Here is a 16,275-nt window from a genome sequence, read left to right on the forward strand (position 1 = left end):
GGAACTTGTGAGTAGAGGAGCAGAAGAAAAGAAAGACAATTCTTGACTGATGGAATTGTATACATTATAGCAGTGAACACCCTAGAAACTCACAGTAATCAACCTTTGGCTGTATTTGGGGGCTCAAATTGGGGAGTGATGAGAATGGAGACTAAAAAGAGGAACTGAGCTTACTATCTTCCCTGACTCACAAAGTATAGATGAGTTCTATAAAACATTGTGGAGAGCTAAAGGACTATTAAAAAAAAGTATTTTTGGATTTATATTTTTTCTGAGATGATTCCACCACCCAGGTGAGTAGCATAATACATCTCATGATAATAAAGAGTTAATTGCGGTGTGTATAATGTCTGTAATGGACTCTTAAGGCATAATAAGCACATAAAATAAGACAAAAAATTAAGCAAGAATGCATTTGTCAGTAAGTGATTCACTTTCATAAGTTTCTTCATTTCTTATTTACACCACAGGTAAGAACAGCTGGTTTTATCTTTTCAGGAGGAATATTACCACAACATCACATGTGTATTGTGTTTATTCTAGATGTACATACTCTTTGCTCCATAAATATATATAAACCATTGAGTCTTCCCTCAAATGTTGTATGCGAGAAACCCGATGCATGAATTTCATGCAAGAGTAGGCCTTCCTTCCCCTGGCTGCTGGCACCCGCTTCCCTCTGGCACCCGGGACCTGGGCTTCCCTTGCAGCCCTGGCTTCATCCTGAAGGTCGTCGGGAAGGACGTCCGGAAGGACATCCAGGAGGATGTCTGCTCTAATTAGCATATTATGCTTTTATTTTTATAGGTAGCACCTGATCTGTGCTTAAACATGAAATTCTTAGTGTTTCAAGAAAGCATGAAAATAAGGCTTTGGGTTGTGATAATATAGACATGTTATACTGAGAGTATCAAAAGGGGTCTTATAGTGGAAATTAGAGGCAAATGTTTAAGTTTTATTAAATAAGAGTTGCTCAGATAAAAATAATCTGTAACAAGGCATGATAACAGTCCTGCATGTGGGGAGCTATTGATTTTTTTTTTTTTGCATTTTCCCTTTAGTATATGTCCTTCCCAAATGGCATAGACCAGTGGTCGGCAAACTGTGGCTCGCGAGCCACATGCAGCTCTTTGGCCCCTTGAGTGTGGCTCTTCCACAAAATACCGACTTCTGCTCATGAGCCATGAAGTTTCAATCCCACTGTACATGCGTGCCCACACGTGGTATTTTGTGGAAGAGCCACACTCAAGGGGCCAAAGAGCCGCATGTGGCTCTCCAGCTGCCTTTTGCCGACCACTGGCCTAGACCAAAAAAGTATGCTAGGTGTGTTCTTTGTCATGAAAAACAGTTTTCCCACTGGAATGAAAGGGTGTGTGTCTGTGTACACCTGCCCTGCGGTAAGAATAGGAAGGATAAAGGCAAATGAACCAGCAGTCGCGGATAATTGAGACAGTATTGTAAGAATGTTGCAATCTATTTACCTTTTTGTTTTTCAACATCATTTGTAACATCAGCCTACTTTTTCTGACCATTTGGTAATTGAAAGATTGAGCATCACCCCACCAACTACAGTTTTGACTATCTACTATAAGCATATAGTAAAATGCTTAAAATGCATCATTTTATTGTGTTCTCACTTACCTAGTGTGGCAGTTATATATATATTTTACATAAAAATGTAAAAGTACTATTGATAATACAGAGAACATATAATCTTCAAATAATCTTCAATTAGGTAATTGGACTATCCCATTGATTTATGGTAGCATGAATCAATTGAATATCCATTAGAAAATGGGCTTTCTGCATGAGTTCCGCAAGGACTGAATCTTTTGGGGTGACACAGGACAGTTTTATCCAATACACTTCTCATAATTTAATGCAGAGAAATCAACGTGTTGACAAAAATGGCTGTGTTCTCATCCATTTGGGTATGTTGTTGTATACTTTTTGGGGAATTAAGGAGAAAAGAGTTAATATAAATTAAAAGTGGGCTTGATTTTTATCTTTTCTGCTTTTTGTATATGTGAGCTTTGAAAAAATGAAAATTACTTTCATTGGACTACTTCTTGCTCTACTATATGGTTTTATCTAGTTTTCCCTTTGTGAGTTCTAGTTATTTTAAATGAAGCAGGGGCATTCTTATATTACTTAATTACAGAAATGCATTTTTAAATGTTATGAAGCTCAGAAAGATTCCACAGACAGCTCAAGATGATCATTCTTTTAAAGACAAATCTCCCTGGGAAATTACGCATCGAGTTGTTAGCATTAGGCACTTCCTCATAGCAGCAGTAAAAACTGTGTATTCATTAAAAAGCTTAGAGTGGCTGCTCTTTCAGTATTGTATGTCAATATTTTTCCTTGGGTGTCTTTGAAGATTTAAAACAATGTAATGCATTAAACATTTTACAGGAAAGAATTTCAGATTATGTTTTTAGTTTGGCTCTTGGGGGATGTTATAGCTCGCTCTCTTTTTGAATGAAATGAAGTGAATGTGCTGAAGATAGGAAAAGTCATGAGTCACTACCAGGAGAATGTGCCCTTTGCCATGTTGGAAAGGGGAGATGTATCTGTGCCTGGATATACTTGATTCTCATTGCCATCCGGGTCGTCTTGTTTGATGATGGGTGTGATATTCGGCATTCACTCACTTATTCATTTATTTAATAAACATTTATTGAATGAGCCCTGTGTGTAAGGCCAAGGGTATAAAATAAATAAAACTTATACCCAACCCTTGAAGAACTCATCCTCAAAATTAGGATAAGAAAAGATACAATATAGTGTGGATAAAATATTGCATTTGTATCATTAATACAATTGATGAGACAAGGCACTCTTCAATAGAGCTATGCTTAATGCCTCTTGGATCATAACCAGTACTGACATGGGCTGCTTTGGGAAGAGAGAAAATGTCAGTTGAGCTGGGATGAGGAGGATGAGGGTGGTGACAAAGCAAACCTGGGAGGAAATTAGAATGAAGCCAAGTGATCTAGATCAGGGTTGGGAACTACTACTTTAATAGCAGCATCTCCATCAGAAGACTTTTTTGAGAGCCATGATGATGCATCTTAAAACTGGGGGCACAGTGGAAACCAAGAGGGTTCTCTAAATAGCAGAGTTTCACTGCTACTGAAATATAGCCCTCAAAATGATCACATATGCTGTGCATTTGTTTCAGTGTTTTGATAATACTATTGAGGCAATAGATGATATCAGGATTTTCAGAATTTGAGGTTTGATGTCTTCCCTAAACAGCGAGTGTAAATTCTGCCACAAAGCTGTTTTCCATCCTGTGTTCAGGTGATGTTAGGTTCACAGATGTACTAGACTGTGCAACAAGCTGCAAAGTCCTCAGCCACTTTAAAGACTAAAGTTTTTGAAAGTGAGTTCTAACAATCAACAATGAAGGTCTGCCTGCACTATTTCCAATGAATGGTGGTTATTTTTTTTTTTTGTGCCACAAGAATTTTTAAAACATGCAACACTGACCTCTCTTTTCCCTTTGATTGTCAAATAAAAAAATGACAACAGCCAACACAAGAATAACCATCTGGGGGAAATGAATCAAAATCACACCTATTTTTATGTCAGATTGGCAAAAAAATATATATTGTGTTTGCCACAGAATTTTAGTAATTAGTTTATGTGTGCCATGAGATTCAAAAAGGTTGAAAATCACTATTCTAGGGGACTAATCATGTCCAACATGTGCAAGACTTTTCGATGTTTCCATGGCCCCATTTGTTTCTTATACTTTAAGGACAGTGTGTTATCAAGGAAAAAGTGGGGATTTTGTAGCCAAATGCACCTGAGTTTAAACGTAAGCAACCTGACTCAACATCTATGTCCACCTGGGCAAGTGACTTAATATAACTAACTTTAATTTTTTATCTTAAAAATTGGAATTACCATATCAACTTAGGTAGTTTTGAGAATCTGGAGTAAAAGAGCTAATGTGCTCTATGTAATAAGGGGCGCGTAGCAGGTGCTCAATGAATGGTGTGTGCTGTGCGTGTATGTGTTTGCGTATAAATGTAGCCTAATCACTAAGAGTTGTTTCTGAACTGGAAGAATTGTCAGGTCCATTAAAAAACGATTTAAAAATCAACAGGCTTTTATAGAGGTTTACTATACATCACATCAAGCTCTATACCGGATAGTAAGAGGATATTCAGGAAGGAATAAAAATATTATCTGGACTCCTGAAAAAATCAAGATTTTATTGAAAAGACAGTCTCCTGGGAACAAACAGACAATGTTATGAAACAGTAAAAATAATAATAATAATAATAGTAATAAAATAATAATAATAAAAGTAGTAGTAAATGCTAGGTGATTTTATGCAGACTGTCAGCACAATAGCTGTTCCGATTTGGGAAAAATAGCTGGTGGTCATGGCAGTCAGAACATGGAGTTTGCCCTTGAAGGACCTGTATTATTTATAAAGCCGAGGGCAGCTGGAGGATATCAGTGCCACCATCACAAACCGGCAGTCCTCAGGCTCAGTGGACCTAGAAGAGCTGTTTTATTTGGCCTTCACATTAGCATCTCCAAATGCCAGAGAAAGAATGAGCCATCTAGAAGTAGGCAAACAAGCACATTTTCTAAAAGGATAATGTTTCATGCATTAAATAAATGTAATACCTTTTTCTAGTTTGGTACCAATATACAAGGCATGTGAATAATGAGTTAGCTGGGAGTTAATTGACTGCAGAGACTATTTTCAGTCTCTGTATTTTTTGAATTAATATACACAGTGGGTGATTCAGCAAAAGGATTTAAAAATAAATTCTTTATAGAAAGATCCCATCAATTTGATGTCTTCATAATTCATGAAGCATAGGCCCATAATAGCTCTATTTTCTTTTTAACTTTGGAAAATAAAAGATGCCATTAGTTTAAATTAGGCTTGTATGTGGAATAACCATGTACATCAACAAATATAGTTAGAATCAGATGCTGTTTAAGAGAATAAATGCCGGAAAGAATTGATTATTTTTTCAAAAAGTGTAATATAAAACTTTTATTGATAAGCTAGAGTAAAATTGTCTTAGTTTTTTTACATTTCTGTAATACATCCTCTGTATATCGTATTGTGTGTTTACCACCCCAAGTCAATCTCCTTCGGTCACCACTTATACCTCCTTTTCCTTCTTTTCCCTCTCCCCACTCCCCTTCCCTCTGGCAATCACCATACTGTTGTCTGTGTCCATGAGTCTTTCTTTTTTCCCCTTTTGCTTTAAAGAGTTGATACGTGACACATGAATTTATAAAACTCAGTTATGAAAAATCAAAATATAATAAGTGGTTCATTTTCCTAGATTGGCTACTGTTTTTACAGAGTACACTTGGAATTAAATAAAACGTTGCTTGGGATTTGGTCATGTTTGGACACTGTCTTGGTACTCAGGATTGCTGCAGGAGATGTAGATATGATGTGAAGTTGCATATTTTAACATTGAGCAGTGTCCTAGCAATTCTGTGTTAGCTGCTTCTGACACTGGCTCCAGAAGGCACTACACGCCCAGATGGAAAGACCTGTGATATAAAATGTGTTCACTTCATTGATTTGTTTCCCCCAAGCAGTTGAGACCCCTAGGGAAACAGACTGCGGCTAATGTTTGATCTCTTCTAGCCAGAGGAAATGAAAGCATAGGGAAGTGGATTGGATTTGTCTGAGAGCTTCTGGAGCCAGGGGCACCTGGGACCAGAGCTCCGATGTCTACTTCCAGGCATCGTGCAGGGGTTTGGTCACACATTTTCCTCTAATATCAGATTTTGCTTTCCCCTCATGGGTGGCATCAAGAAAAACTTTATGAGCACTTAAGGTCTTAATCCAAATCCTAGGAATGGGAAGACTAAATAAGTAAGGTAATTTAAGTTTAGAAATACCTTTTTGCCTCAGAAATAATTTATTTATTTTGGAGTGTATAAAAATGTATCTTTATGAAGTAGTTTTTACTCTAGTTGATTAGTATATTTTAACAAAACATCGGGAAGAGAGATTTAACCTAATTCTTCAAAAGGATATTATATCAGTGATACTTGTGTCATTAACAAAAGGTCTAAACTTTATTTACCTATCTCAGTTGTTGACTTTGCGGAACATGGAGAAAATAGCACCAGCGATGCAGAAAGTACCTGTTTGTCAAGTGAGAGTATAGACATGGGCTAAAATCAATGGCCCGTTAAATACCTCCTTTTGCTGTTTAAAGCACATTCTAGCTTTGTGAAATAATTGTTAATGCAGAATGTTATAACTATGCAAAGGAGTGAAATTTCTATACCTCCAGTCAGAGTAGAGGCTCAGTAAGGTACTCCGAGTTGTGTCCCCTTCTTTTGTGATTCTAAACTATTGGAAAGGCTTACCTAGAGTGTAATTAGGAATCAGGAAATCAATAAATATAATTAGCCCAGCCTGCATGACTCAGTGGTTGACCTATGAACCAAGAGGTCAAGGTTTGATTCCCAGTAGAGCATATGCCTAGGTTGTAGGCCAGATCCCCAGTATGGAGTATGCAGGAGGCAGCCCATCAATGATTCTCTCTCATCATAGACGTTTCTATCTCTCTCTGCCTCTCTGAAATCAATAAAAATATTTTTAAAAAATAGAAATATCATATTTTATGTTTTGGCATGCGTATGAGTGTGTGTGCGCACATGCACAATTTTTCAATTTTTAGTAGTATTGTAACACTTTCTGGGAAATAATTGTGCTTTTATTTAAGAAAAAAGTTGCTTGCTTAGGTGTCCTCAAATACTTTCCACAAGAAAGTATTTTATTTTTTTGGCTGTAAAAGTGTATAATCACTTTTAATTATATTACATTTAATGGAAAAGATATCTTTGTAATACTGACACAGTAGAAAAACATGCACACCACAGGTTAAAAGTCTCATTGTGAAATATTATTCGTTATAAGATATAGTGATTTTTAATTTCCTCTTTAAAAGAGAGGACTAAATTTTAATTAATAGAAGGTACTTATAGAAAAAAATCAGGAGTAGCATTAGCAACCAATTAAGAAGGATTTTTGTCTTAAGAGTTTGTGTGTTTGATGTGAGATGGTTATAAATGTTCTATCATATTTTTTCTTTCCTAGTTTTCAGTTCTCCCATACTATACTAGTGGTGCTTTGTATGGAAAAATATGTTTCAGCATATGTTCCCTTTCTGTCCCTTTAAGTTGTCTATGGTATGATATATATAGTTTTGCTAATGTTTACGTGCCTAAGAACCCAAAATCTAGCAAACGTTACGCTAGCTAATGGATCTGATTCTAGGTACCTTGAACCATTGTCAACTAAAGAGACTGTTCAAATAGGGTATTATTTTACTGATTATTTTCCTAAAAGAGAAACTCTTGGGATGAAATAGAGCTTAAAAATAGGATTTATGTGTTTTGGGGGGTGAGAAAGGTGTGGAAATGAGGAATTTTAGAGAGAGTGAGCTTATATTATTATATCATGAGGGAATGGACATTTCAGTAGTCTTAAACCAACCCCCAAAATCTTTGAACCTATAGGCATTTGTGCGATTAAATACGGTGAAAACCTAGTTAATGAAGTATCTAACATTAAAAATCCTATATGATAAAAGGGTAATATGCAAATTGACCCTAACAGCAGAACTACTGGGAATGACTGGTCACAATGACACACACTGACCACCAGGGGGCAGACGCTCAATGCAGGAGATGCCCTCTGGTGGTCAGTGCACTCCCACAGGGGGAGCTCTGCTCAGCCACAAGCCAGGCTGACGGCTGCCAGCACAGCGGTGGTGGCAGGAGCCTCTCCCCCCTCATCAGCAGCGCTAAGGATGTCTGCAGCTTAGGCATGCTCCCCACTGGCAAGTGGACATCCCCCAAGGGGTCCCAGACTGTGAGAGGGCACAGGCCAGGCTGAGGGACTCCCCTGAGTGCACAAATTTTTGTGCACTGGGCCTCTAGTAACAATATAAACCGTAAATGGAAATTATCCTTTTAGAAAATAACTTGACCTGCCAAATATTTTAGTGGAAGATTTTTGACAGTCCAAGTAGTAATGTTTTATTTTTATTTATTTATTTTTTTCTTTAGTGATTAAGGTATTACATATGTGTCCTTATCCCCCCATTGCTCCTCACCCCCACCCCACTCATGCCTTCACCCCCCTGGTGTCTGTGTCCATTGGTTAGGCTTATATGCATGCATATAAGTCCTTTGGTTGATTTCTCCTCCTTACCCCCACCCTCCCCTGTCTTACCTCTGAGGTTTGATGGTCTGATCGATGCTTCTCTGTCTCTGAATCTGTTTTTGTTCATCAGTTTATGTTGTTCATTATATTCCACAAATAAGTGAGATTATGTGATATCTACCTACCTCTTACTGGCTTATTTCGCTTAGCGTAATGCTCTCCAGTTCCATCCATGCTGTTGCAAATGGTAAGAATTCCTTTTTTTTTTACTGCAGCGTAGTATTCCATTTATAGATGTACCACAGTTTTTTAATCCACTCATCTGCTGATGGGCACTTAGGCTGATTCCAAATCTTAGCGATGGTAAAATGTGCTGCTATAAACATAGGGGTGCATATATCCTTTCTGATTGGTGTTTCTAGTTTCTTGGGATATATTCATAGAAGTGGGGTCACTGGGTCAAATTGGAGTTCCATTTTTAGTTTTTTGAGGTAACTCCATACTGCTTTCCACGGTGGCTGCACCCGTCTGCATTCCCACCAGCAGTGCACGAGGGTTCCTTTTTCTCTGCATCCTCGCCAGCACTTGTCGTTTGTTGATTTGTTGATGATAGCCATTCTGACAGGTGTGAGATGTTACTGCATTGTCATTTTGATTTGCATGTCTTGGATGATTAGTGACTTTGAGCATGTTTTCATATGTCTCTTGGCCCTCCTTATGTCCTCTTTTGAAAAGTATCTATTTAGGTCTGTTGCCCATTTTTTGATTGGGTTGTTTATCTTCCTTTTGTTAAGTTGTATTAGTTTCCATTGCCCTAGGAGCTGTATCAGTGAAGATATTGCTTCAGCATATGTCTGAAATTTTGCTGCCTGTGGATTCCTCTAATATTTTTATGGTTTCCCAGCATATTTCACAGACCTAGAACAGACTCTCCAAAAATTCATCTGGAATAAAAAAAAGAACCGAATAGCTGCAGCAATCCTGAGACAGCAGAACAAAGTAGGAGGGATCTCAATACCAGATATCAAGCTGTCTTACAAAGCCACTGTTCTCAAAACTGCCTGGTACTGGCACAAGAACAGACATATAGATCAATGGAATAGAATAGAGAACCCAGAAATCGACCCAGACCACTATGCTCATGGAGGCAAGAACATACAATGGAGTCAAGGCAGTCTCTTTTATAAATGGTGCTGGGAAAATTAGACAGATAAATGCAAAAAAAAAAGAAAAGAAAAGAAAAGAAACTAGACCACCAACTTATACCACACACAAAAATAAACTCAAAATGGATAAAGGAATTAAACAAGTAGTAATGTTTTAAACTGCCATTTGGGATAGTAGTTTTACCCCCATTTACCTCTTACCCATCTTAGAGAATGTCAAAGACTGGACATTTTTATATAGCAGATAACAGGAAGAGAGTCATTGCAAGAAAAACTAATACTTAGTGAGCACTTATTCTATGCCAGCCACTGTTATCATCACTTTTGGTAACCCCATTTAATGCCCACAATAACCCTGTGAGGTAAAGACCAGTGTCATCATGTTATAGATTTAAATAGATGCATATACATTTAAATAAATAATCAAAACCGATATTTAAAAATTGATTCATATTATCATAGATGATGAAATGATGCCAAGAACACATAAGTTTAACCAACCAAAGATACTGGGTCTTAATTGAGATTCAAGCCATGATAGATTGTTGTCACAGTATGTTATTTTAACTCAACACTATGTTGCCTTGGTTTCCCAAAGAAATGAAAGTTGATTGAACTAGAAGATTTGATCTATGTATCTTCTCTATTGTAGAGGCAGCATGATGTCATAATTAAGCACTGCACCAAATTTGCATGATAGCTTCTCCGTGTTATTATGTTGAGTCAGAATCACCCTTCGTGGAATCCTAAAGAACAGGGTTTTAGGAAATCACCTAATTTAGTCCCATCAGTTGTACCCCATGGGACAGCTCAAAGAGATTGAATTTTATTCTTCACGTAACCCATATTTTTGAAACAAAGCCTAGAGCAGGTCGTCTGCAAGAGATGATTAAATAATGAATATGTGGTAGACACTTTGTTGTAGATGAAGTACCATTGGATAATTTATTTACTTATAACAAGCATTTATTTGACTTCTATTGACTTTGGTGGCAGTCATTGAGAATACGAAGCTGTCTTTATCCTTAATTAACTTACAACATAATATATTTTTAGTAGTAAAATAACCAACTAATAAATACATTTGTTCTTATTTACCCTACAAGCACTGATAGGCAATCTCAACTTTTCAATTTAACACTCTCCCAAATCCTGAAAGGTGATCATTACAATTTTTATTTTTTAGAGATAAAAAGACTGGCCTGGGGAAGTTGTGTTTAACTGCTCAGGGTTGCAACACTAGGTGAGCACCAAAGCTGGATGCCAGCCCTGGTCAGCCTGGCACTAGGTCTGTACTTTTCCACGCATCCCCAGAGTGCGATTTACTTTGATTACAATCACAGGCAATCGATCCCCTCTCAGCCACCTATGACACCCTGACAGGTCTATTTCTGAAGGCTCCACCCAGTGATTATTTTGGGAAGCACATTCACCAGGTATAGAGAAGAACTGGTGAAAAGAGATCATCCAGGTATGAAATGGGAGTTCAGAGCTTTGTCCTTGGTTTATCCCTGCTCCATTGTGTGTACACCCATGCTCATTAGTGTTTTTAAGTGTCTTCATTGGGCTACGGTAACTTTTTTTTTTCTCTCTCTCTCTCTTTCAGGTATGGAAAAATTGTATCGACAAAGGCAATTCTTGACAAAAACACAAATCAGTGCAAAGGTATGTGTGAGGGCATCTGTACCTTTAGCTCTGGACTGTGCTGATACATTGAGAGCCCCGCCCAGGTGGGGGCCCAGGCGCCTGCTGCACAGGGTCGTGATGTACAGTATATGGCAAACCTCTCTGATATTGCCGAGGCTTTGCTGAGTTGTATTTCTAGTACCATTGCTCATTAATTTTTTTCATTAACAAACAAAATGAAACTCACAAATTAGAACAAGTACCAAATTGCTTTCAGCATAAAACTAAATTACCTCTTAACAACTTTGGGTTGTCTGGTATGAATGATATCATCAGTGATGCAAATTGATTTCCTATATAAAAATGAGGAACTCTGGGGAAAACTTTCCCATGCAAAACACGTTTTAATTTATCTGTTCTTTAAAGCTTTAGCAACATTGGTTGACTAGGAATGAATTTACTGATGGGCCCATTGTGTCTAAGCTTTAGCTGTAAGCACCTCATAGGATCTCAGATTTGGTATCTTATTAAGGCTTTTTCTATTTTTGGAGGGGGGAAATATTGTTGAAGTTATTTGACTATGTCTATGGCTCATGTTTCTTCATGGCTTGGAATCCAATACTCTTAAGGGTTGCATTATATTATTTATGAAATCTATATGGTCTCTCTTTCATGACTCAGTTCTTACTGGAAAATTGGAATGCTTCCTGTAACATGTTATTTGTTGTTCCTCTAAACCAGTCACTTTTATGATACTGAGATTAATAAGTAAGGTAGAGCCAAGATCATTCTAAACACTGTCCCTATTTCACATATAAGTATAATGTGCAAAAGTCTTAGGAATGAATACTCATACACTGCAGATCACACACTTCATGTCTCTTATAAACTTTAAAAAAAAAAAGTACTAGGTAGTCAGGTACTGCAAGAAAAAAAAAATAAGACATGGTTTCTGTCACCTAATAGCTCAATTTCTAGTTGAAAAAGCAACCATCAAGAAAACCAAGAAACTAATACTAATCAGATGATTAGGATTAGTCTATCAGCCTAATATACGTGAGAGTGTAACAGGTATCTACAAGAGGGGTATCTGCGAAATATTGTGGATAGAGAATATGGAGACTCCTTTGGGGCAAATTAAGTTTATAAAGGCAAAGTACAATGATAGGCTTGGGAAAGGTTGATGTTTAGGAGAAAGAATTTCAGAATATAATTGATCAGACCCACATACCTAGAAGGAAAGAAGGAAGGAAGGAAGGAAGGAAGGAAGGAAGGAAGGAAGGAAGGAAGGAAGGAAGGAAGGAAGGAAAGGAGGGAGGGAGGGAGGGAGGGAGGGAGGGAAAGGGAGAGAGAGAGGGAGGGAAGGAGGGAGCCACCTAGGGAAATCATTTAATATGAAAATATGTATGATTAATATTGATATAGATGAATAATAATATAGATGAATAATTCTAATGAGTAATTGAGTTACTACATGGATGATGCTCAAAAATACCTTGTGTTGTCTGTCCTATAAAATACTGGCAATATTAAGCAGAACAAAAATATTTGTATTGAGGTGGTAGGATTATGGGTGATAGATTGTTATTAATTTAAATTTCTCCAAATCTGTTATATTGTCAGTGAAGGGGGAGGGGGGATAGCAAAGCAGTTCTTTGTCTTTGTAAAATAATATCAGATGAAACTAGCAATGAATTAGGAGAGAATTTTACCTTCCTTTTTTAATAGGCAGAAGTTGAGTTTGTCTTGACCTTTCTTTAGGAAAGAATGAAAAGGGTGTGTGAGGTGGCTTTTTCAAACAAAATCACTGAGAGCATTGAGCCTGTAATTAGAGAACACAAATTGGATTTGGACTTTTCCTAGACACTTGCTTCTAAATCATTTGCAACTTTGCCTCCAGACTAAGACTATGCAATCAAAACCAAATATTATGAAAACTGGATTTATTAATGTTGTTTCTAAAGAAGTGGTATGAATTCAATTTTTCACAGGCTGTTGAACATGTGGCATATTATATGCAAGTTAGTGTTTAGGGGGATGAGAAAGTGTATGCACTTGTCTCCTTAGAGATGAAAACAAAAAGCATCAAAATTAAGCATGTTATATTAACCCATACTCTAGACTCTTACTCTACCTTAGCTTGTAAATGAAAGGATTTTGTTCTGTCTGTATCCCACTCACGCCTATTATTTCTAATTTAGCATATTAAATATTTTAGAGGGTTTTATTATTGTTGTTGTTGTTATATGTTAACTTTGAGAAGTCTTTGTAATAAATGAAAAAATTTACTTATAATATGTTTTGGGAGTTATACAACTGCATATTTTTCCTCAAAAGTGTTACATGGTTATGTACAGGGTGAGGCAAAAGTATGTTTTCAGTGGTGAGTACATGAAACACAGAGTTTATTCTTGTATTATTATTTATTAATTTTTGTTTTATTTTCCATATGAACAACTGTAAACCTACTTTGCCGCACCCCTGTATTTACTCAGTATTTGTGATCACTTTTAACATACTAGTATTAGTATATATTAGGCAAAAGCAAAACTATCCATAAACATTTAATAAAATATGTAGCCTTGCTGTTTTAAACATATATTTATAATTGACTGCATTTAATACTATATCCTACCTGTCTAACTCTTTTGCAGTAATTATTTTTATTGGAAGAAATTTAAATAATTTTTATGAAGTTTAGTATAGCTTAAATAATATGGTATAGCCCAGCCAGCATGGTTCAGTGGTTGAGCATTGATCTATGAACCAGGAGGTCATGGTTCGATTCCTGGTCAGGGCACATGCCCAAGTTGTGGGCTCAATCCCCAGTGGGTGGTGTGCAGTAGGCAGCTGATCAGTGATTCTCTCTCATCATTGATGTTTCTATCTCTCTCTCTCTCCCTTCCTCTCTCTCTGAAAATTAATAAAAACATTTTTTAAAAATAATATGGTAGAAATACATTGCTTTTGCCCATAATCTGAATATTACTTTTAACTAATCCATGTCTTATAGATTAACAGAAATCCTTATGTCCAGATATTCCTCTTCTTTCAATACCTTATTTTTAACATCAGACTTACATTATTAATATACATAAAATTCTCTTTTCATACCTCTACTGGGCTATGTCAAGTATGTCTTCCAAAATTCACCTTCTCAAGAAGCCCTCAGTAGACTCTTCCTATCCTATTTGAAAAGTTTAAAACACCACCTCCTTTGAGGTAAGGTAGCATAGGATCTTGAGCAAAGATCCTATGCTACCTTACCTCTCATACTGTTGTGATTAGTTTGAGTCCTTCATCTAGATTATCTAGATTATAAATTACTCAGAATACAGGGGGGCGAACCTATTGGCAAGGTGTGGAGGAAGCAGGATGGTTCAGAGTGGAACTTAGATTGTAGAGGCCTTTTCTTTCTCTCTGGGATCCTTTGATGCTGCATCTAAGGAAAGAACAGACATGGCTAGGTATATGTCTTCTAGGCCTGTGAACACCAGGGCTACCAAAGACGTTCACATACACATATCCCAGAGTCATTCTGGAAAAGTAAGCATTTGTACCTAAGAATATTTATTGTCAGTGCAGAATTATTCTTTTTACTGGTTTGAAGTTATCTATTCTTTTACTGATCCATGCTTTCATAAATATATCGGAAATTATATATTGTACTACATGTTTTAAATAATATGCAAAATATAATAATGTAAAATAGACAAATATAATATGGTAATGTTCCATTTATTACAATTTATATAAACTTGCAAAAACCTAATATCCTGTCAAATATAAGATTTCAAAAAATATGGATTTTTTTAAACCCCACCTAGTTCTTCAAGGGTTTTCCAATTAAAGTCTATACCAAGAAAATTTCCGAATAATAATCTGTTTTCTTGGACAAATGACAAAATATCTCTAAACATTGCTTTTCTCAACTGTCAAATGAGGTCATCTATATTTATGATTTTAAAAGTATTTCTCAAAATTACAGAGAACCATGTTTGTAAATGTGTCTGGCACATACATCAGGTGAATTTTTCTATGGCTGTGGACCTAGATTTCTTCTCATACAAACCATATTGTCTAGAGCTCATTCATATAATTTAATGCAGTCTTGAGTACATATTACGTATTCAAGGAATGAGTATTTCATGAATTGACACGTGTTTGTTGACACTAGTATTGTTAATAGCGAAAAGTATAAGTGCATAAAGAACATTTCATTCACACATTTTGGTGTTGGCTATATGAGAGCCCTCAGGATTTTTTCAAAGCCCATAAACCCGATGTCTTTGAGTAAAAGCACATTCCGTCACAGTAGCAGGTGGTGGAATTCGTTGTAATTGAGTTGGATAGGTTCTGAAAACCAAATGCTTCTTAGTTCACCCTTTGTTATACTCTTTACTACGTTGTTTTGTAAGTTCAAAAGTAAAAAGAAAACCAAAAAAATCTGAAGACCTTTGCTTCCTTAGTGTTGGAAACCACAGTAAAAGCATGGATTGTCATCTAATTTGGTGGCTGCCATTGTTCTTGTTGATTTGTTGGTTATTCATTTTGCTAATAAAATAGTGACCTTTTTTTTTTTCTTTAGTAAAGAAATGAGAACTTTAGAGTATGAAAGAGAAAAAATAAACCCTCATGAACATGGCATTAAAAACAAAATAAACCCAAATCCCCAAACTATAAAAACCTAAATGGAATGTGAAAGATGAATGTATCATTTGTTATGGTTCTGCAAGTGGCTGTAAGTGGGATCAAATGTCTCTTTAGTTATAAAATATTGATGATATAAAGTCCCTATTTCATATGATCTTTTAGAAAATTGGTGTGGTTTTTCTCTCTGTTGTAGAAGACGAGAAAATAGCATGGTCTGCATTTAATTTGTACTATTTCTGTTAAGAAAAGGGCAGTTCATTTAAGTTACTAGGCATCCGGATAGACCTACTGGCCATTCTGCTCACATCAGCCCTGAATTGGAAGAAATCTGTATTCATGAAGTGTCTTTGGAACACCTCTATGCCACCTTTGAAGATACAATTTCTCTTTTTTATTAACTTTTATTTTTATTTAAGTATAGTTTGGTACACACTATTATATTAGTTTCAGGTAAACAATATAATGATTCTACACTTATACATCTTACAATGTGATCGCCTCACTAGGTTTCTGTAATTGCAAAAACATCACAATATTATTTTAATAATCCAATCATAAAAGGACAAATATTGTATGATTATATTTATATGAGGTACCTAGAGGAGTCAGATTCAGAGAGACAAAAGACAGAATGGTGTTTGGCAGGGTCTA

The 16,275-nt window shown here is 36.3% G+C and overlaps 1 protein-coding gene across 19 annotated transcripts in view; it reads left to right on the top strand.

The window, feature by feature from the left end:
- Window positions 1–16,275, top strand: part of RBMS3 (RNA binding motif single stranded interacting protein 3) — a gene marked incomplete at both ends in the record, with an annotated part of 935,783 nt that overhangs the window by 507,454 nt on the left and 412,054 nt on the right. For all 19 annotated transcript variants that reach the window (XM_081105840.1, XM_081105826.1, XM_081105837.1 and 16 more), the window contains one exon: window positions 10,952–11,010. In XM_081105840.1, coding sequence (XP_080961966.1) covers window positions 10,952–11,010 — 59 coding nt within the window. The remainder of the gene's footprint in view (window positions 1–10,951; window positions 11,011–16,275) is intronic.

The sequence above is a fragment of the Myotis nattereri genome (assembly GCF_964212035.1).
Source record: "Myotis nattereri genome assembly, chromosome: 14".
NCBI lineage: Eukaryota > Metazoa > Chordata > Mammalia > Chiroptera > Vespertilionidae > Myotis > Myotis nattereri.